The 24,408-nt window shown below is 31.6% G+C and overlaps 2 protein-coding genes across 6 annotated transcripts in view; one reads left to right on the plus strand and one right to left on the minus strand.

The window, feature by feature from the left end:
- Positions 1–24,408, minus strand: part of LOC135126914 (uncharacterized) — an 81,198-nt gene that overhangs the window by 29,898 nt on the left and 26,892 nt on the right. Inside the window, exon 1 of one of the 5 annotated variants that reach the window (XM_064053144.1) lies at positions 22,712–22,946. The exons of 1 other annotated variant lie outside the window; for it this stretch is intronic. In XM_064053144.1, the coding sequence (XP_063909214.1) occupies positions 22,712–22,724 (13 nt within the window). In that variant the 5' untranslated portion in view covers positions 22,725–22,946. Of the gene's footprint in view, positions 1–2,185; positions 2,945–22,711; positions 22,947–24,408 lie in introns of those variants that run through there. 3 more of the 5 variants (XM_064053143.1, XM_064053137.1, XM_064053142.1) reach the window with 3 other exon arrangements.
- Positions 14,297–24,408, plus strand: part of LOC135126915 (barH-like 2 homeobox protein) — a 59,729-nt gene continuing 49,617 nt past the window's right edge. Inside the window, exon 1 of the mRNA XM_064053147.1 lies at positions 14,297–14,478. Within this exon, the coding sequence (XP_063909217.1) occupies positions 14,466–14,478 (13 nt within the window). The 5' untranslated portion in view covers positions 14,297–14,465. The remainder of the gene's footprint in view (positions 14,479–24,408) is intronic.

Below are 24,408 nucleotides of genomic sequence, written 5' to 3' on the forward strand. Positions count from 1 at the left end.
AAGCATTATTCGAGCAATAGTAAGCGACAGAACTGATTTCCAGTTTTAGTTCCTAATGATCTCTTTTTTTGAACTACATGTTATTCTTTTTCGTTTTATGGCGTACAAACAATGTTAAATGAGTGATAAATCTTTTTATATACTTACTTACTGTTAGTACAGGTAGCCAAATATCAAAGTATATGTGGAATGACATTTTTTTATCACGTTTAAATTTGTTCAAGCTAAAATTTTCCTATATGTATTCTCAATCTGAATTAAAGATAAGTTGGCTAGCCAAGTCAGTAACCTGAATATTTTTTAAAGAAATCGCTCCGTACATTTTTAATCTTACTTTTTTAATCGGTATCTCTGGTTATCAGCAAGATTTACTCAAAAAATATTTCGTATTTTTAAGGAAAATAAAAGCAGAGACATTTAATTTGTACTATGGACGACAATATTGTAAATTAAATTAAATATAGTGAAGTTATATTATTTTTTTCAACTTTTTTACAAAAAAAAACAAAATCGATTTTCTAACCTTTTGGTTCACGTAGTTTTATTGATAATTATTAATAATATTTATTGATGTACGTAATAACTACAAGGTTTTGCAAGCCATAACTATACAGTAATCAAGAAACAATGCACAAGAGACACTATACAATAGCATTTTATTAACTATTATCTATTATTATTATTATTATTATCGTGGTTATTAGCAACAAAAGGTAGACGTTAAGTACATATATCAAAGGTAATTAAATTTTTGTTTTCTCTTTTTAAACACGAATTAAAAAATGCGTGAAGAGTTTTGTTTTCATAAGAAAGAAAAAGAGCTGTTCATTTTTGTTGAACAATAAGAACCAAAATAGAAAATTTGTATGATTCAGAGTAATATATTAACATAATGTGCTATATCGTTCCATTTTCAACACAAGTATTTGTTATTTGTAAACATTAAAACAATCATAAAAATCATTTATTGCAATCTGTAAGGGGACTTATTGCTCCTATAAAATCCTTTTTTGTAAAACTGTGAAAAAAAGTAATTTCTTGTGTCAATATTTGTTTGTAAAAATACAACCTTTTGAAATTGATTATTCCTTTCTTGACACTCCTCACAAAAACGATAAAATTAGATATTCCGTGAATTGGAACGACAGGCGAAGACAACAAAACATTAAAATCTTAATGTAAAAAAAATAAATACGATCAAATATACTCCTCGTAATTTTTCTTAAACGCAGTGGCGACTTTAAAAAATGTATTGAATTATAACATGTAGTTTATTAGCGGTCATATTTATTGCTATATGAATAACGTATAGGAGCCAATATCTCTTTGATCTATTGACACCTACTCTATAATTTATCAAGAAGACGCATTCTAATGAAGAAATCCTTTCATATCCGCTGACTAATAATTACAAAACAATGTCTGCATAAAAATAGAACAATTTTTCATTATTCATTCCACCGTCTAAAAATTTGAGAGTAATTTACTTCGAATTTCTTGCGTCACAGCTGAACGATCATTTCAATGTTATTTCCTGACCAACCACAACCTTTGGATTTCGAGTAAAGGAAAACAAATTAAATCTACAATCGTATTCATTAATCTTCCAATACGAGATGCCTGTATTGTAGAACGGGATTATAAAAAAATTATTTCTGTGATCTATATTTATAATTTTGGGTGGACTGATGACACCATCGTTTCTAATAGACCATCATTATATACACAGTCAACGTCGGAATAATGAATCCATCATTATAAACATAATGCCAAATGTTAAAGCAGTGACTCTAAAAAGTTCGTACAAAAATATTTTCAGCAAGAATATAAAAATCGTCTTTAAACGTCTCATGACTGTTGTTAGCAAGCATCGTGAAACGTACACACCAAAGACCTTTGTTAACATAACCGAGCAGAAAGTGGTACACGAATAATTATTCCGGAAAAAACATGTCACGACAATAACTCAAATCTATTAAGTAATGTTTGGTAACGGTGTGGATCTTTTGAAAGAACAAAAACAATGACTATTCATGTAGACATGTAGTAACCTAGTGTTGGCAAATCAGAACTTGGTTGTTATCATCATTCAAAGGCGTTCATTCATGCATTTCGGGACGTATCATCGAGCAGTTATGCTTACACTCTCTGCAACACCCATACAACTCAGCTACGTCTTCCTTACCTTGTAAAATTCCCTGAGAAAATAATTTTGGAATCACTGGTATCGTTGCCATTGTTGATGTTGATATTAATTGCGTACGCCGCGTTATCTACACCCTGATTACTACACCGCGAACCCTTGTTAAAATTTAAATGTCTCTGGTTTGAATTGTTCCTTAACGAATTGGGTCTAGCAGCCCCGTTGCGGTTATTTTTGTTATTAATGTTATGGTTGCGGGTTAAAAGACGTGTAATCGAATTGCGTCCGACGTTGCTTTTCCCGCGTACTTTCAAACGGGTACTTCCCGGTGCCATTACCGCGCTTTCCATTTTCTCCAGTTATATTTTTCCAAAAAACGAACCGTCGTCGAAAGTTAACGTGGTGACATTTTGAAAATTGATTTCTCTACGTTTCGCGTGTACGATTTAAATTTAGTGCAGACACCAACGTATGTTTAAAAATAATATACTGAAAATATCGGTTGTGATATAGGCACCGGTGTGATTACCAACATTGTGCGGCGGAACTTTTCATCGGGTATGGCACTAGCATTTGTTTGCACTTTCGACATACTTGTTTATTTGTTTTGTGATGTGTTTCGTGGCACGTGCCATTCTTGAAAAAAAAGCAGCGATGAACGAACAGATACGCAGAGACACAACGCAAACTCTTTCGAATATAGGAACAGACTGAGAACTGTACTCAGCCGGCCCCACCACCGCTGTCGATCGTAGTTTCAATAGTAGTCTTACGTCATGCGTACCCACATATAAACACTAGCGATAGATACAATTTGCCGTTTAAATGGAAAAGGACTCGCTATTCCAAGAAATTTATCGCGGATTGCAGTAGCGACAGTAGCAAGTGGGGATGTTCTTCCGCTTCGACGTAACGTAACCGACTAGACCATGTATAGCACTTGTGATGCAATACGCGTACGCAGTGATTTTCTTATTTTATGGAGTACGTTTCCGTAGAGGCAGCCGCTTTAGATTGCGCCTCCATACACCAGAAACAATTGGAACATTTTTATACGCGGAGTGGAAAATTTATCGCTTTTATACGCACGTTTAATGTACAAAAGAAATAGTATTTACACGCGCAAAACATTGTGCCGGTACAACAAAGAGGTGGAAGTGCTCCTCGTACAAGTACATAGTTATGGATGTATTTTACTAATTTGTTTGATACTATTATTTTATTTATCGTTGTTTATTTATTTTAATACTGTTATTAAATTATTTATTTTTGTTCTGCAATTGGGAACTTTTCTGTTGAAAAATTATTATTATTATTATTATTCCAAGTCTTGTTAAGTACATATATTAAATGCACATTTTGCTGTATTTCCGGATATATAGATCTGAAATTGTGGAGTATTTTTTCCAAAGCAGTATAACACATGTTACTATTGATAGCTTAGTAAGCACAGTACGAGGGGATTTTTACAAAATATATCCAGATGTGTACCGCGTTAAAAACAAAATTGCTCCTTAGAAGCAATAAATTAAAAATATGGAAAATTCGCTAGAAGTGATTAAGATTAAAAACCCCAATGTTCTTAAAACTACGAGCTAATTTGTTCTTCATAATTTTTAAATTAACTCCACTATGCGTATCTACTAAATTCTATGAATCTGCCCACTTCCATTTTTTATAGTACATGCATATTTTGAAATTTCTTTTTTCTTCCGGAGGACATGAATTTTTAATCAACCTAATTTATAAATACTAATAAATATCATTTGAATTATGAGCATGACACAACAAATTGAATAAATCTCACTATACTTCTATGTAATGAAAAAGCATGCAATTACATTTTACTTGTGGAATTTAATCGTTAATTGTTGATTTGACAAGAAATTAATTAATTACTTGAAACGGCTTCTATAGCTGCATTTGACACAAATTTTTCAGACTTGGGGAAAGATACATAGCTAACTGAAGCACATAATTTAGGAAGATTTGCGACAAATGTGTAGGCCTGGATAAGTGTTAATGGACCTGGTGTTTGTCGGAAACTCGATAATGGGAGCTTGATTTCTAGAGCTTATCGTAACATTCTCAATGATGTTACGCTGCCATCTGTACAGGAAATATAGTTACAGCGAAAAAAATTTTATTTTTCAACATAACAACAGTCCTATTCATACAGTAAATATTATTAAGCGATAATAATTGTGGAACATAATATTGAGAATTTACCGTGGGTGTCTATTACAGTCCTGACCTGAACCCTACAGAAAATGTTTGGGGAAGGTTAATCAATCAAATTTATTAAATTTACGGCCCCGGAATCGAAAAGCATTATGGGAATTAATTGAAAATACGGGGGAAAATTGGCATTTGAACGAAACATTTTTGTCGAAATTTAATTTTGATTCCATGCCTAGAAGACTCGAGAGAGTCTTGGAAAAAAGTGCCGCTAGAATTTATTTATTATATATTCTTTAGTTTTCTCGTTATAATCATTGTGTATATTATTACAGCCATTTATGATACTTTGGTTAATGATTCATTTAAATTTTTATTGAAGATATTTATTGATAAAGGATTACAAGTGCTTTTCAAGGTATTGTTACGAAATAAACCCATACGCCACCCCGGTACGACGTCTATGGGTCTTCTAGTATGTATATGTTTATTCTTTGGCGCGACGTTCGCTGACGAAAAGCCTGGAAGCGGAAGTCGCGATGGGCAACCCAGAAAACTCTCGAAGCGGCGTGCGTTCTCGAACCATCGAGATGAACGTATAGGTTTATATAGAGGCCACCGTCGGGAACAAGGATTATTCATCAAATCGACTCCACTAGAGTACAGTCAAGTTGCGCCTGAATTATTATTTTGTACCTAATCGCTGTGTAATAATCAGTCGTGTAATTCGAGTTATTAAGAAATAAATTGTTGAGTTTTACCCACGCCGATTTTAATCACGTAACAGTATTTAGGAAAATAAGCATCCTAATTATTAAGCCTGCAATAAAGGGTTCCTCCATCGCCACCAATAGCTTGACGAATATTGTAATAAAAATAGTAATTTTCAATATTTAAAAAATTATCCGGAAATTTGACTCATAATTATCAAAACAAATTTTTTTATCTCGCTCCACTTAGATAAAATTTATCAAAACTTACATCCACTTAATATAAAGATGTTGTGTTTTAGATATATGATATGTTGAAGTACTGATAAAAGCCGGAGACCGAATCATGGCTGATTTAGACGTTTTGGTTACACCGTTGTCATGGAAACGGTGCGTGCAGTAGCCGATAGTAGAGTGCAAGCCGGTCCTGCCGCGATAGTGCCCAGCCGCGGTTTTTGAAGGAACGTCTAAAACTGTCCAAATTGAACTTTTAGATGCCATCAACATAAAATTTTGACCGAAGGCAAAAAGGTATGTGGACAAATACTTTTTTACTTTTATTGACTGTATTTTGTATTTATTTCCATCACACAATTTCGTCTATTAATTGGTAAGAACAACTTGTTTTATATCTTCATATTTAACTCATCAATCAAATTGTGTCCCTCCATTTCAAAACGTCACAAACCGCCACTGTTCCTTAGCATTCAAAAAAATTAGACAAGTCTTTCCTAAGATAATCAAACTCATCTATATACATTCACATTTTTTGAGGAGTTAAAAAATTACATTTAAATCAGAGTACATTGATTGGAACACTTGAATTTTTTTTTTTTATTAAATAGCACATTACTTCAAAGAATTTTTTACATGTTTTTCCTCATGAAAATATCTCATCTGTTTTTGACGTTACACTTTGTTTATTTTTCTACGATTCATTGAAAACAGCGAAACTTTGACACCACTATCTTTCAAAATTAATTGAAGGTTAAATATATATAGCGGATCTTAGGGCGAATGCCTTCTCATTTCTGAAACAGGCTTTCATGCAAAACTCCTACAGAAGTATTTCACAAGAAATGTTTCTATTTGAGCCCTACTGGCTTTTGCCTAATTGCTTTTCTTTTAGTATTAGTGCCTAAATTATGCAGTATGTCAAAAATGCTAAAAATGTTAAATAAGAACGTATTTTAATACTAAAAATTTTTATTATAATGATGAAATAAGAATTCCGTGTTGTCACCACTTCCAATGAAACTTAATCTCTGTCATCACATTCTTGGTGGGAAAATAAATTGCCTCATTTATTAATTTTTTTGAATAACCCTGTGTAACCAATTCTAAAAAATATGAATGCATTGATAAACCGCACGTAGAGAATCATAATACATATTTTGCACATTTTAGACAGGATTGTCCCACATTCATTTTATTTTCAAAATTTTCGGTAGACGCCAATGATCATTATTCATTACACTGAAAGAGATTATATTGGCAGAAGTAAGCAATGGTTCAACAAAAGAAGCTTTCTGTTGTTCAGATACTTTGTCTGAATTATATAACATCAGATTATTATTTACTACTTTTGTTATGTTCCAAATAAAAGTTAAATTAAAAATCTTCCGTACTTTGCCTACTAGCTATTTATTGTTCTTTTTTTTATCTTGTTTTCTGAAGTGGTAACTAAACAATGTCGTGAGCTTAACATGTTTCTTACACTTTGAAAACCGTATTTTAGATTTATTTAATGGAAATGAACTTCGCAAATGAATAAAGTAAATTTATTTTTACACATTTGATGAAAGTCCGTCTTTAGAATTGTTACTACGATGAAATAAAAAAAAAAAGCCGCCTCGGCCACAAATTTTTTTTCCAATATTTTTGCTATATTGTAGACAAATATTTTGACAATGTAAATTAATACCAGTAGGAAGAAAAGACCCTCAAAGTCATTAAATACATTAGACAAAAATAAAGTAGCTGTTAGCCGGCACCATTGCAGAATATCCATTTCTTTATGATTTTTTCATCAATCTAGTTTCACCACGCCGCAAACTGAAGTAAATTCTACATCAAAGAGTAATTGACAATCAATTATTGACATATTAAATATATAAGCATTTCTATTATTTTTGTTTATATTTCCTTTACATTACATACTGTCTTTTCTTTACTTAGATGATGGTCTTCATAAACCACGTGCGTGTTAAAAAGTGTTCCCATTATTATTATAAAAGTGTTACATTTATGAATCATAAATTAATTAATTTTTAGTATGGCCAGTTTCCGTTATTAGGACGCTGAGGTCAAACTGTACCATACATTTTTATTTTAAGCTAAAATTTGTTGACGTTAAATCTGAATATGCATCTAGATCTAGAATATTAGTCGATAACAACTTTAGGTTATATTTGGATGTAGTTAATTTATTTATAATGAATTTATGGAGTTATTTTCTAGCAGTCTAAAATTATAATCCTAATGGTGTGTCAGACGTAGCATATACAGGATGAGTCACCGAGTGAGTGTCTTGCGATATCGATATATAAAAAATAAAAAAATAAGACCAAAATTGTAGGGCAGTAAATTTTAGCAACGGAAGGGTTCACAAAAAAATCGCAATAAGGTTATTTTCAAAATCTATGTTACAATATTCTTCAAAAACAAACCCCTCTATGTAATCGAAAATAATTTCAGTGTATGCTACTCAAACAACCATACAACTTTAGTATCGGACTTTATTTCTGTCTGTAATAATACTAATTAATGAGATGTCGAGGACTGCGCGCTTAATGACTCACCCTGTATAACAGTATATGATGACTATGATATCTTAATTGGAAATAGCTTTACTTCAATAGAGTTTCTCTCACTGAATCTCATGGTGAAGTCGAAATGGTATTTCATTTTCAACGAAATTAATTTAACATTTAATTTAAAATATTTTACAGCAGTGACAGTTTAAGATTGATTGAATAAAATTGTCAGCTTACTTACACTTAGTAGTACTTAACTGATAAATTATTAATTACGCTTAGTTAATTAAAGTCAACTACAGATCTTTTATCACTGATAAATGTTGCCACCTTAAACGACCATTCTCTATATATAACCATCAACCAACGTCACTTAGTTATAATTAAGTAAATAATTCTTTGATTACTAAGCTTCTCTCTCTGCAAATAAAACTAACTTTGTACATATACTTATTATTTGTTTAAAAGACTGTACATATTGTGTCGCTAGATTCGTAATATATAAATTTACGTCATTATTGTTTAAAATTAACTCAAGTATTCAATTAAGGATCAGCTATTTTATGTAATCAGTTAATTACTATGAAATGCTTTATCGCGATCTAATGCGCTCATCCTCCTTTAACTATAATAACTGCTCTACTAAACTCGACAAGTACACGTGTAATTTACTCGTTATCGCTCATTATATTAATATAGTATAACAATAATTACTATTATACATTTAAAAGTTAAAAAAACACCAATCTTTTATAAATGTGTGGATTATGACGAGAAAAATAATACATTAAACTGAATTTTATTCATGTCACAATAAATGAGCACTTTTTAAAGACGTACTTATATGCAGACAGCGGTTTTTATTAACTGCAGTAAATTACTGTTAACATCTTTATGGCTTCTAAGTAAGCTCAAAGTCAATTTAACACTGGTATTTATATGCAATGACCAAATATAAACTCGCAAAAAATTATTATTTATGAAATGCGAGATTAAGATGACTAAAATAACAAAAGTGCTGTTTAACCAGTAGGGAATTATTTCTTAGCATTTGAGTGGCACATTAGTTGAAGTATTAAATAATAATTATCTAAGTATAAAAATTTCACATATGAGTCTTATAAGATAAGTAATCAACTGATAACTTGTTTTCGAATAAAATTCCCCATGAATTGCACTAGTAGATACAAGATTTTCTCATCTATCTACTCCCTAATCAGAAGTACCTATGATAAAGACTGGTTCTACCTTTATTTTGTAGCAACAAACTCACACAATATCATGTATATCTCATCCCAAGTTATCTTTCTTAAATACTATACGAATAATATGAAAATTATTGCTGTGTAAGATTCTTATCGATATTCATAAATTTTTTATTGTTGTATTAAAATTTCCACAGACATACAAGGAACTCCTTACTTTATATTACTTACCGCCTCCACAGTTAATTATACTCACTAATATGAATTACATCTATAATTATGCTTATAGATCTCTTGAACTTTACACAGTTTATCTTCAGTTAAACTACAAACAGATCTACTTATGACACTTCCGCATAATCAGTGTGTCGTGCACTGCTCATTCTCACATTTTAAATGAGTAGTTGGCATATTAAGTATATGCATTTATATAGGAATGTGGATACTTATTGACTCTAATGCAAAAAAAAATATTTTATACAGTTGCTTTTACAAGACAGCTGTTAAATCAAGTAATAAGAAGCCGGTGTTAATTATTGTAGTATAATTTTGCCGCAACAATATTGTGCATCAGACCAAACTGAGTGCTACGCAAACAAATAAATCATTTAAGTCTATAAATATCCAGCAAACATTATTGTAGAGCTCATCTTTAAAATTGATTGTTTAAGCGGTATTATCATCACATAGAGATAACGACTGTTTCGAAATATTAATTGTTATTACTTATTTTTAATTTTTAATTAGTTTCCATTTTTATATTTAGCTAAGCGATGACAAAATTTTAATTTGTTGTTTTATTCGTGACATTACAAACTGTCATTCCCCTGTTAAGGCGGATAATTTATGAATAATCACTATTCGTAGAAGTACTACGACTCCAAGTCGCTCACTCGTAGTACAAATGTTCTAAAGAAGTCTAAGAAATACCATCATAAACAACAACTACGTAGTTATGACACTTTGCATGCGAAATCAAGTCACAAATTAGACGATTAATGTTTTCTCACGATTAGTGTTGATCTCGTCATGTCCTTAACAATTACATTAATAAGCGACGTAATAAATTTATGAGCGAAACGTGTTAGGAATTTATGTCTATTTTGCAGATGTCTTCTTTGTACAGTAATTTGTTGCTTTCTGCTCTCTTTTTGGCGTAACGTAAATAAAGTCTTAAGAAAACAATCTTCATGAAACACCTTCTATGTTAGTAAAACACAGATGGCAGAAATTTTTTAGGCCGTTTTTTAACTGAATCAAAAAAGTAGGAGTACCTGCTCTACGCCTGGTATGAATTTTAGATTCAAATACGCTCAAAAACATCCTTGAGCAATTGTCAGAAGCCTTGTACAATGATTTGTAACTATTATCAGATAACGATTGCTGTACTGCAAAATTTACTTAATGTTACAACAAATTATTGGTTATGGATGGATATGTGAGTTTGTAGAATTGAAGAACCAGCTATTAAACATGTCATCAAAAGTAAACATACAATTATTTGTCATAACTATAAAAAGCCATGATCACTCGAGTAAGTACATACTTGAAAAAAAGATAATTAAAGGAGCCACTTATCACTGTTTTGAGAACAAAATTTCAAATTATTGTAATAAGGTCATCGGAGTATTTCCTTTAACTAATGTACTGATGTAAGAGAAATTAAATATTAACATGTCAGCTGTAACCAGGAAAATCTAATTACACTTACAGGTTGTTCCTGTGTATAATATTATTCAATTAATGAATTAATGATATTCCGTTTAATGATCAAGTTTCTGGGCTGTCGCAATATTTTATGATCCCTTTACAAAACGTCCTCCGCAATATGCAGTCATTTTTAATTAAGTTCACGACCATGTCATTCTAATAATCTAATATTCTAAATTAGCTATTAAAATTCAGATATGTAGATGTGGACAAGATGTTTTCCAAGGCATGTCAAAAAATGTGACTTGTCACATTAAATATTTTTCATTAAACCTACAAGTATGCATTATTAAGTTTTAACTTGTGTCAATCTTCTCTTATAAACGCAGGGTGTATGTACGCTGAACAATGACAACACTGTAGCAAATAAAAAAGTAATATCGATAATTGCATCGTTTATATCCTACCGCTTGATAATGCCTTTAAAACGAAATTTATGATTATCGATTTAAATGATAAATGGCAATTTTAATACCTACACACTTTTTATAAGTTTTATTACAGTCATCGCTAATATTATCTGTCCCCTGAAGTGTTTGGCCTAAAATGAGGATTTAGATCGCATAAATCATGCATCTGCATAAAACTGTTGGACATCGTTAGCCATTTAAGCAGTAAAAATTTAGTGTAAAAAGAGCAATGATTTTGCTCAGATCAAAATATCAAGGCGATTTTTTATGGATTACTTAGAACCTTAATACCTTGCTCTGAAAGCCACCTAGATATTAAGCTATAAAAATTATCTTTATTATCAAAAATGTTGTAGATTTGCATCGAAATGCGAATTATGAATTACACACAGAGGACGCAAAAAAGCTAAAACTCAGAAATATGTGACATCGTAGAGAGCAGGTGTACGTTGGTATCTTGAAAATATACACGTGTTCAATGAGGCACAACTATGTAAGACAAGGAAAAACAAGTGGACTGGTTCTAGCATTTTTCCTATTCTTAACCAAGCGTTGGTGGTTTCGAAAGTAAATTTTCTTACTCAGAGTTCTTTATGTGAAGAACAGTTACCAGGATGTTTAGCCTAAAACTGAAGCATCTCCATATATTTAACTGTGATCCTCAATATAATGTTAAAAAAATAATTTTTTAAATTCCTGTTTCGGTAAAAAAATTCGCTTTTGTTATTTAACGTAGTAGGATCTAACGTTAAAGTATGCAAAAAAAAGTTGTGATAACCCGCTTAGAATGCTTGAATAACCTTAAGCTGGGAGACACAACTGAACCAACGTTTGCATTTTGTGTATTCCTTACACAAATAAATTATAAACACATAAAAGTCTTAAAATATTGCGAACACCAGGCAGGGTTCGTTAGGTTAGGTTAAGTTTTAAAAATAATCACACGGGTTTTTGCATCACAATATAAAGAAGATAAATTCGTATACTATATTATCACGAATCATTAATTAAAGTAAGAAATGATTTTTGGTACAAAGGTCTCGTATGTTAAATTTTTGTCTAATTTCTTAGAGAAGATTAGACTAGTAAAAAAGTGGCAGACGGTACCTATTAATGTATTTCAAACCTTTGAATCTTCGACAGGTTTTATTCTTACAAATTTAATTGATAAACGTTTTAAAAGTCATTTGTGGGGTTATTTCTGTGGCTTTTGCGTTGTTAACAAGTTTACCTACTTACTATATTCACTGGTGACAACTATTTACATAATTAGGAGCAAGATATGTCCAGAAATGTCGATATCAGTTTTAAACAGAAGCAATTAATTGGGTTTTATCTTTATCAGATAACTTGTTTTTTTTTGTTGCTAATATTCATGTCTTAATTCGTCGCAGATAAACTTGTAATGCTTTTATTTTTAAGCAATAACTTTAAATCAGTAGTGAACTAAAACGAATTATAATAATTCAGTGGTTTTTGTAAGTTAAGCATCCTTCACTGGACTCATCTACATTGACCATATTATTAGAATTATTTAAATTTTAAAAAATATAAACGATTTCTTCAGCAGACAAAATGTTACATTTCTCCAGTTTTTGAAGCTGTAAACAAATCTATCAAATAATAATGATAAAATAAGAATTATAATATTCAGAATATTGTGTCAAATCAAACTAATTTCAATGTGACATTCTTCCGATGTATAAACATAAACACTGAAGCTTGTTATCACTGCTGACAGAATATCTTTCCTGTTGTTTTTCTGTTTTAAATATATTTTACATTGTCCGTACATGGGAGTGCACATTTTTGGCGCAAGTGCTACGAAAGTGTTATTTATGCAGCTAGTTTTTACTTTATAGAGATGATCACAAAAACGAAAATCGCAAAATCAAATCGTCTAACTTGTCAACGTAACATGTTAATTTTTAATTGTTGTTTGTTCAATATTTATTTACCCCCTCTAGAGACACGATGACGTCATCTCAAAAAAATTATTAAACGGATGTTTATTGAAAAATAGACCATGACCTCTAGTAATGAGTTATTTTTCAAAAATGCTACACAAAAAATGTAAATAAAATGATTTATATGCACAGATTTATTTCATTGCATTTTCTTCATGGGTGTTGTGGAGGCCTGTATATAATCTTTTCTGGATGGTAAATCTACTGTCTAAAAGTAAAGTTAATCGTTTTAGTTATTTTGTCATACTAATAATTTAGTTCTACCTATTATTCAAACTCAGCATCTATTATTGCGTTGTGCAAATTTGAGTCGTCATAATCATCATCCTCTAAGTCTGATTTTGAATCAGATTCCTCTAATAAAACAACAGACAAAAAAACATGACTTACTAAAGAAAAACTGTTGTATAAAAAAAAAATCGTTGAAAATGTCAAAAATTTACTGCGCATAGTTTCCATAGAATTTAACCGATTTCATACTTTTTTAGTGACCTTGTATGCGTTACTTTGAAGCCAGATAATGTACAAACGTAAATAAATGAGTTATTTCATATTACTTTTCTTTAACTTTTCGTTGTATGTACATACATATACGCATCTCTTGATATCTCTCAAAAACAGAAGCACCTGTGTTGCTAATATATAGTGTGTCATTAATATTAACATTCGATAGTAAATTTATTTCTTACAAATTTACATGAAAATAGAAATTTTGGCGAAAGGAAAGCGACCACCTGAAGAGTTTCTACAGATTTACTACACCACCAAATTATTTATATTTTATTTGCACATCTTTTCAAGATTACACTAATTTACAGCATTCCATATTTCACGCGGGTAATTTTTGGAGGCGCCGAGTGTCTCGCGAATCCGACATTGATACATGTGCCTCCGAACGAATTTACAAACAAATCTTTCAAAATACGTTAAACACGAGGAAGTTTATATGGATATTACGCGAAAACCACTTACCTACACGTTTTATGCAACACCTTGTCTTAACCACTTTTTGCATTTATGTATCAGTTCTATTTAAAGACGATTTTTGAAAATACCTGCGGTTTCTCTACCAAAACATTACGTAATTCTCGTTGACAAACAGTGAGGTCTTCGCAAAATTATGTAATGTTTGAGCGGATTTGTTTGTCTTATCATCCTGCATCCCTACTCCGTAGAGATCTTGAGCCAAAAAATTCTAGTGTGGTTTCTTGTAAAGTTCACGTCGTTGCTTTAAATGGAAGTGGGAATAATTAATTGTGGTTTGTAATCTGTGCAAGATGGCCTTCGCCTTATACCTACTATTATTTCCGACAAGTTATAATGCACGGATTGAATTTATAGACGCAATGAGTGCCAGTCACCTCTAAAGTAAGGTTTGGAACTAATATGGTAATGGAAGGTTGGTAACTTGGATGATACACTCTTAAAGCTTAATGCCATAAAGACCTTGTAAAGGACACGTCCAGCCGAATTATCTTGTAAATGTAAGCACTTTGCATCTGCTTAACGAACGACCCTAAAATGATTTTATTGATATGCCCTTCCTTGATCTTCGAACCAACAATGTCTGATGAATCATACCTTTTTTTGTCACATTGTTTGCATACACAATAAAAATTACCATTTTCATAAACTGAAACATTATTTATCGCCGGTAATTGGTTTCGTATGTATGTATACTACAGTCGTAGATTAATTACTTCAGTTAAGTAATGTGGTCTAAGTCATGATTTATCGCACAGAACCTCTAATTATCATTAACACTTGGTGGATGAACGTCATAACCAGAATTGATACTTTTCTAACAAACTGCAAGCTGTATCACATTCTTAGATAAAGGTTGCTCCAAATGTTCCAACCTTGGCTCACTTACCATTTTGCAAATGAAAAAACACCAAAAGGCAACCGAGTCGCACGTTTGGTACAGTCGCTGATATATTTAGACATAAAATGCAAATCCCTGGTCATCGTTCAATAATGCAAATCAATTGCGTAAACAGTAAAGATTCTGCGAAAGCAGACGCTCGTTTCGCTTTGATCTTGATTTATTGTTCCCTCGCACCTCAACAACTCCGAAATTTCGTGTCCAAAGTCAAAACCCATGAGCATTGTCATCATTTAACAGCCTCTTATATGGGTTATGGCTTAATCTACTCCATTTCTTCATGAATATTCATGTTTGAAATTTATTTCTTCCGTTGCAAAAGTGCAACTGACGTAACGTCAACAAATTTTGTAATCGACAACACATGAAAACATCTTAATTTAAATACTTCAGTAGCATCGATGACATGCGCAGCCATATCGCGTTACAATTTATTGTCATATTTTAGGTATTACGTAAATAGTATTTTGGTAATTAAAACTTACACCTACCATTTTCGTGTTAAACGTTATCTTTCGTGACCGAAAAAGTGAATTGGTTAATGGCTCGAGATAATAATCATGGTTACAAGGTGTGCTATAAATAATCCCAAAATTAAACTCTTGGAGAAAATTTCACGAAATTTATTAACCACACACTCAGCACGCGTTCTTTGACGACCAAGACCGCCGAAAGATGGGGCAAGAGTAACTCATTAAAATACAAATTAGAAATAAAGGAAAAACACTCGGATAGCATTTTTGGCAGACTTTCAATCTCTTTTGTGATCTTTAACTCCACGTTTACATAGATATGTGTCGGGCAAGACATAGAATTTATTATCATTATTATTATTACCAACCTTTGTAACCTTTACAAATGCCAGTGGAAGGGAAGCAGTGGATTTGCATAAAGCTTAACATTAATTTCGAAACGGTTTTAACAATGTGGGGACAATAGAAATCAATCAAAATCATGATAAAACCGCGTCCCTCAAAGGTGTACAAAGGGACCTATTCTTTAATTCAGCGTAAGTGGTGTAGAAACTTCTTCCCGGATTTGTTTGCTTGTTTACGGCACACGATGAGATCAAGTTTAATCAATGACTCTCAGTTAATAAGTAATCAGAAGAGATGACAGTTAAGCAAATTTGCTAAGCGTCACTACCATAATAAACGTTTGCACAGTATTTTCGAGTATCGTTTCTTTGTCATATGTAACACCTGTCCGATTGAGTACTCTTTCTACTAGAAAATATTTTTCTTGAACAAAGTTCAGTGAACTTGTGACAGATCATTATGACTTGAGCTTTCATCATATTTGGAGTTACAAGACGCATTTATTTTTGGAGGTGAGTAATCGATTTATCTCTTCAATAAATCAATGAAAAGATCACTTAGTCAGTATATGAAATGAAACGTCTATTCACCATAACTGTATTATTCATCATTGTCCCTGCGTTTTATTACTTTACTGGAGCATTCTCCTTGATATATTTGATGATGGTAGTTTTTTAAACCTTGAGCTATATTTTTTCTTTATGGCTACAAGTACATTCTACTTTGTTCAGTCTGAGTAATAATTCAAAATTTGAAGGAAATGAATTACGTTCATGCTAGTTCTATTGCGCCAGACGAAATGACTTGCTCTTTGTAAATACAAGATTGTTTTGCTCATGCAGCCGTTAATCATCGCCGATCTTCTTCCATCATATACCTAACAGCGTGATATTCAATGGTTGTTGTATAAAAGCCGGTTAATTATTATTAATACATCTCTTGTTTGTTATTCAGCTGACAGACAAGCTAACAATTCAGTAATTTTGAAGCATTAATCAATTAATAATGCGGCATGTAAATGATTTTTTTTTTCTAGGAGAAAATGACGTAGCCATGACATTGGTATCCATACAAGGCTGCTCAAGATTAATATCTACATAGAACAATGTAGGTGTTAGTGTCTTCCAAACAGAGAGACTTGTTGCACGGTAAAAAATTAGTGGCATGTTAAACTTTGCTTGGTATTTAAATGGCTTTTTTAAAAAATAAATATTGCTTACACCTTTAACTTGTGTATTTTTTAAAGCCGCATAGTTTGGCCTCCCACCTACACACGTTGCTTACTTTGTGGCCAGCTTATACTATCCTACGTTTTTAACTGTAAAACGTAATTCCAGCGTATTTTTAGAATAACGCCCATAGACATGACTACAAAACTACCATCCACTTTCACGACCTACTGGGACACGTCTGCACGACCATACATCAACGCCTACCGGTGAGGTAATTGAAGTAGCCCAACAGTCTAGCGTTTGTAAGGCAAACGTGCGATAATAATTTTTTACATAATTCTGAAAAATGCAACTATAAATAGAGATTATCTCAAAGTAAATTAGGATTCCACAATTTACAGAAAAATCGAATATTCATGAACGAGCAATTAATAAGAAAATAGCTTTGTCTAATTGAGATTCGTGAATGAGGTCTTCATGTGAATCACCGCAAATTTACGATTCTCATCAAAAGTGAATAATCAAATTTGCATGGAGGTTATAATGGTAGTAATTGTTTATTAATTACGCACAAAAGATTATTCATGGGTCAGACACCTGGGAACCCACACGGATTTAAATCCATAATTGAACCGATTCGAAACGAAAAGTTTCCACGTTGTGCCTACATACCAATCGTGATTTTAAAAGTCGTCAAACTAAAATTATCAATGGTGTCAGTGTTATTATAATACACATCAATAATTGAATTGTAAACGACGCAATTATCAATTCAGTCGATGTCCTGGCCGTCCATAATATCCATGAGCCAAAGTCAACACAGCCTGCATTTTTGATAGTCATGCATTTTCCTATTTGCTCGAAAGCGATAATTTGATAAACAATTTTATTCAAATGATAAAAGTGTGGGTGGTAATTGGTATCATTATTTTAATAATGCACAAGAATAAAAGCCACATCCGCCACAACTTCTTAGTACTTTATTTCGGAGATTTTGTCATTGGCAGCAGAGTCTAAACAAAAACGCCCCTTGATAAAGTAAACAGCGCGATTGTCGTTTCGAGAACACAAAGAATTATGACTAAGTGACACGTGGATGAGTCAGTGGGATTCTTGGTGATCCATTTCACCCCATCATTATCTACTTTGTCAAATGAGTTTTATTATTGAGCCACGACTGTTTCCTACAGCACTTTTTACCTTGAAATCGTTAGTGAAAATAACAGCTGATGAACTTTGGAACTGCAAAACGAGTTTTGAATCCTTTTTCGAAATTAATTGTGTGCTAACAGCCAAACAAATGACAGTCGAGCAAAAAAGATGTATCACAGACTAATGTTTCTCTTTAATGGAATATCTGCATAATTTTGCATGCTAAAAAGAATTTCTAATGACGATTACACAGCAATACCGCACGGTGAAGTTGTTAGGTATCATTTACAGTCAATGGAATGGTTAATATTATAATTTGCTCATGATAGAGTTATTTTAATTGGTTGATAGGTGACATGGCATTTTATTTTCCGTACCAATCAACATTTGAATTCATTCAGAACAGCCATTTTAATTTCACACATTTTCTTTTCACTTTCCGATTCATTAGTTTTCGTGGCGATTGATTATAACATTATCAGTTTTTTCCACGTGAGGTGACGTCATGGACAAGGCAATCTATAAAAGGTAACACACCGTCATCGATACCTCCAAAATGCCGCACCATAGTTTGAAAGTCCCGTTTGATGGGTAACTTCTGATTTTTATTTTAAGACCGAACCCATTTTTGTAGACAATAGAACTTTCAAATATCAGTAAAAGACGAATCTAAAAATATTGATGACTGTAACGTAATTATGACAATGAGTGCACAAAAAATTAACGTTGTAAACGTTCGCATCTTTGCGTTTAAGTTTGTAAGCCTGAAGGCATAAGGATATTGCATAACTGTAATTGTTGCGAAGAATTATTACAAGCCATTGTTCTTCTTGTATCATGACGTAAAAAATAACGTTGAAATTAATTGCTGTGGTATATTTTTTACGATTAATTAATATATGGAAAATTAATCGAAATATATGTCGAAATGAAGTTTTCGTTTCGGTGTAACGAATTTGCTATGTAACCTACATTCAGTTTTGGAAACGAATGTAGAACTATAAAAATTGTACATTTTAGAGTTATTATTTAGTTTGAGTTTGAAGGTGATCAAACTTTATCAACATTTTAGTGTGCCCTATACTCAGTTAAATCAGTAAACAATAATTGATAAATTTTTCTGAAATGCTTAGTTTCAGAGATAATTTTAAGAATGCATGCTTCTTGTTCAGGAAACGGTGGTGAAATGATGTGTGCACAAGTGTTCAAGGTTTCTAAATATAGTAGTACCAAGTTTTGTAAATTATGTACATACAGCTTATTTTATTGCAATGGATCTGTCAAAACTGCTTCAGTTTCGTGGAATATATATATATATATATATATTTTTATTGAAGCTACCAAGTTTTTGTGCCATTTTTTTATATTTTACAATTTTTAAAATCTAAAAACATGAAATTTTTATTAAGTTAAACATTAGATTTTTTTATTAAATGACAAATGTTTGAGGAAAAAATAAACATTCTTACCACCCTTCTGTGGTTACTATTGAATCACCTATTTATTTTAGAACAAGACATTTACATTTGAATTTAATTGAAAATTTTTTCGGGTAACTTGTTATAAAGATGTCAGTGCATTGCAAAATAATAGGAGCACTTTTTTCAAAAACAAAGTTGCCATAACTTTTTATGAAATCAGTGTTGCATCAAGAAAAATATAAACAGATGTTCCAAATAAAACTCCACGTCCTTATATCTTGAGAACAGATAGAAATATGGAAGTTCGGTAAACGCCATTGTTTTTAAGGCTAGAAGAGGGAAAATTAATTATTATTACACTGCAAATATGACACCCATATGGAGTTTGCGTTACGACACAAACCTTTATTTTAAATTGATAATAATTGATAATAATAGATCACATACAAAATGAGAGAACGAATAAATATGTTAAAATTCTGTAAATGCCATTATCTTCAGCTTGCAGGGGGCAAAAAGTGAAAGTTCAGTGAAATAAAGCACCCACACTTTATTTCATAACCAACAAGGTCTGTTTCAAAAAGCGTATGTCGAACTGTCGTCACTCAATTTAATTTTTCTATGTTTATAAATTTTATTTTTTTATCAACTGAAAATCAAAAAATATTTAAGTGTCGTATATCACTAATCACAATTTAACGGTTTATCAAAATCAACACCATATATGCGTTCTATTTACAATGTACTAAAGTAAGCTACCCATTCGAGCTGAAGACAATGGCGTTTACGAAATTTCAACATCTCTATCCGTTTTCATGATATAAGACCGCGGAATTTTATCTGGGACACTCTGTATACGTATACAGATGAGTTCCTAAGCACGCGTTCCTTGATGTCTCATTAATTATTAGACATAGAAAGAAAGTCAAGACCAAAATTGTACGGTTTTTTAAGGAATATATTGCAAAATTATTTTTAACAATACAGAGTGTTCTATTTTACGGTGTAATACAACTTTGTTTTTTTTTTAATGAAACACCCTATATATTATTAGAGACAGAAAACAACATCAAAGATCAAAGTTGCACGGTTCTTTGAGAACTATACTCTACAATTATTATTTTTAAATTTACAGAGCGTTTGGTTTTTAAGGCGTAACACATAACTTAGTTTTTTAATGAAATGCGCTATATGCTTTAACATATTCTTATTGACTTCTTATGCTTTATAACCTCAGTTTATTTTTGAAACTCCGATGTGACGTTGCCACGTTATTCCAATTTTCTTGAACTGTTTTGCCAACGAAAGGGTTCACAAAAAATCGCGACGGCAGACAGACGGCCGAGACGGACAGACAGACAGACGGAAACGGGAGACCTATTTCTTCGTACTCTAGGGGTCATAACAGGTTGAGAAAACGTAAAAGTAGAGAGTCGACCGACGGACTCGATTACGGTACTTTCCGAGCGTATTTTACTATAATAGAGTTGCTTTTAAAATCTATAATACCATATTGTGTGAATGCATAAATGAAGGTACGCGCTTTATTGTGGTATAAATAAAATTGAATCTTCATATATAGAGTGTTTATAAAAAAATAGTAACTACAATTTTCACATATTCTTGAATATTTTTGGGAACGAAAGGGTTCACAAAAGAATTGTATAGAGTTGCTTTTAAAATCTATATTACAATATTGTGTGAATGCATAAAAGTGTTTATAAAAAAATATTATTACAATTTTTAAATATCGATGTTTCAGTTTTTTCACTCTGTATTTTATTACTGCATATTATTCTATCTTATGTTATCTTTCTTTTTTATTAACTATTTTTAATATTAAAAATTGATAGTTACTGCGATTTTTAACTTTTTTACGAGAGTGTTCTACTTGAATTTGAAAATTGTAAAGTTTATAATTTTTTTATAAACACTCTGTATATTAAAATTTAGTTGGTACCAGAATAAAGTCCGAACTTTTATTTCTCATTCCACAAAATATTGTAACACAGATTTTAAAAACAACCATGTTGCCATTTTTTAAGATCACTCAGAATATGTAAAACTATGTGTTACATTAAAAAAAACAAATTTTGTGTTACTCTTTAAAAACAGAACCCTCTGTATACTTATAAATAATTTTAAAGCGTAATTCTCAAAGAACCGTAACATTTTGCTCTTTGATTTTTTTTCGATCTTCTATAATAATTAATGAGATCGAGGATGGCGCGCTTACTGACCCACCCCACATAATAAATAAAATAAATAAAATTTATAAAAAAACAATAATACAAACAAAAATCTTCAAACTAAACCCCATGTAGTAGAAATTATGTATTATGTTTGTGTGTTTATGACGAATAATTATTTCTACATTATCACCGGGAATTAACAATTAAAAAAGTATTATTAATTATAAACACAATAATTGACTTTATAAAAAATAGATAATTGAACGCAAGTACCTGAAACTGTTAGTATGATTTGTATCATAGAATAATAAATAATAATAATAATATAATCTCTTATAAAATATAAAATCCCTAGGTCACGAAATAGCAATAAATCATTTTGTAACTTGTTATTGTTAATTCTCTGGCCACTCTTTTCAACAGGTGGATAATAATCTTTTACATATGTATAAAAGGGAATTCGATTGTAGTTTAATTTTTACAAAGTATCGTAATTTTAGGGTTAAATAATGAAGTCAAATTTATGCAAACTGATTATAAAAAAAAGTGTTACCTTTTGCCTAAAAAAATGTATATAATAAATATCTATCAAGTAAACTACGAACGAACTGGTACTACTAAATTTTTCTGTATATAACTGACAATAATTCCTGTTTACTGGAGTGAATATTGTGTTTGCACAGTTAATATGATTTTAATTTCAGTCGAAATAATCGACTACACTAACCCACTAATGACAACAAAAAGACAAAAACTAACAATAAAAAGAATAAATGAAATATATTATTTTTGACAACACAAAAAAGAGTATCATGTGTTGGCATGTCTACATCTAATACTTGTATGACATGAAGGCCTTAGGTTATTGTATAATATAATAATTATTTAGCAATGAATAATGGTTGTAATAAATAAGGAAATAATGCGTTTCTTCAAAACCTAGCAGCTTTATGGCAACTAGTAATTATATCTTCAATCTTCCTAATATTTACCTTTTAGAGTCATTTTCCTCTGACGACGCCAGCTTTGTCGAGCTTTGGCACAAGCTTCCAACAAATTCTCCAGAAGCAGGAAAAGTCACTCACACTGTTTATTTTTCCGATTCCTTTTAGTCCACCTACGTTACGTTTAAATCGCGAAGTTTACAACCGAGGTCAGTCTACAGACACTAGGACAATGTATTGGTTTGAAACGTGAACTGAAACTAATCCTTCCAGCGACAGGTGAAGTCCGATCGAACCAGGGCCGCACACCATGAATAATCCACTGAAATAAACTGAATTCTGCAGAACGAAAGACTAATTAATTTATAATGGCGAGATGGGTTTGTACTGCGATATTTTCATAGGCAATTTATTCCAGGAACGGATAATTAACTAATTACGACTCATAGTTTCATTTGAAAAAGATAAAGAGAGGACAAGTGAATACTGTGACGAGAACTGTCCTTCTCAATGGTGTTGGCATTCCAGCGAACAGCTGATTTACCCCGAGGCTACAGTTTCGTGCTATCACACTAGCATTTATCAGTAATGTTAATGATACATTCAACAAGGTTCTCGAATTTCTTCTAGTAATACAAACTTGTTTCGTTTCGCAACAGTTTCGTCTAAAATGATTCATACTTTCTCGAATCGAATGAAGAGAGTCTTCACCTGGAGCCCCCGCCAAAAATCTAGATATAATTAGCAAATGGTAATTTATCTTACTATACGTTTCGTTGGTGGAGCTGTCTAGACAAATTGGTGTATGAACGTGTTCATTTTTAATAACGGTTCTACTTTTTTAGCCAATTCGAGGTTGGAAAATTCTCTTGTTCTGGTAAAGTTCAACACATCATCTAATGATGTATTTCCTCTCTTTTTTTTGCTGTGAGCAATGTTGTATTTTTAGAAAATGATTGGTTCTCAGCCCCCAATTAAGTTCATTAACTTCGTGTTTGAATGACAATCTAAGTAAAAAGCTCTGTTTGCATGACAAAAACAAACTGTAAATGTTAGGCAGGTAGAGTCACCTCTGAAAATACATGAAGCACGTTCCATTTTTCATTACGAGCTCTAAAAATGTTTATTTGAACTCTTACGTAATTTTTATTTTATAGTGACCGCAAAAATAAATTCATGATTCGCGGTGATAGTAAACATGTTTTTGAAACAAAAATAAGTATCAATTTTTTTGTCAAGTAATATGTGGCGTTAGATGGGTGGATGATGGAGATATGGATCTTTTTTCGCCAATTCTTTTCCCTTGAAAAACATAACTCGCAGTTCGGTGTTTCTTCGGCTTTCTGGTTTGAATGAAGGAGAAGAGAAAATATCATCAAAATAAAGATGAGATCATCACTTGCAAAATTGTTATGTAATATAGGAATAGGAAAATATTACCATCACAAGTGTCTACAAAATTTTCAGACTGCACTTGTAACAAATGAAACGAGTTACTTTAGAATGAAAATTTTGCATATAAAATAAATTAGAGCATATTTTGTACATGATTTGACATTCTAAAAAATATTATTTTTCTTTGTAATTGATAGGTGATGAACACAGGTAGCTCAAGACTATAAATAGGTACTTACGATTTACGAACAAGTTGACATTTAGAATGTATTGATATTTTCTAAATTTATTTCAGAAAAATAAAAGACGCAGTTTTCATTTATTGTAAATCTGCACACTCTTTGTGCCCT

Source organism: Zophobas morio, unplaced genomic scaffold, assembly GCF_036711695.1.
Source record: "Zophobas morio isolate AGI-343-1 ecotype UQ-CSIRO unplaced genomic scaffold, CSIRO_AGI_Zmor_V1 ptg000011l, whole genome shotgun sequence".
Classification (NCBI taxonomy): Eukaryota; Metazoa; Arthropoda; class Insecta; order Coleoptera; family Tenebrionidae; genus Zophobas; species Zophobas morio.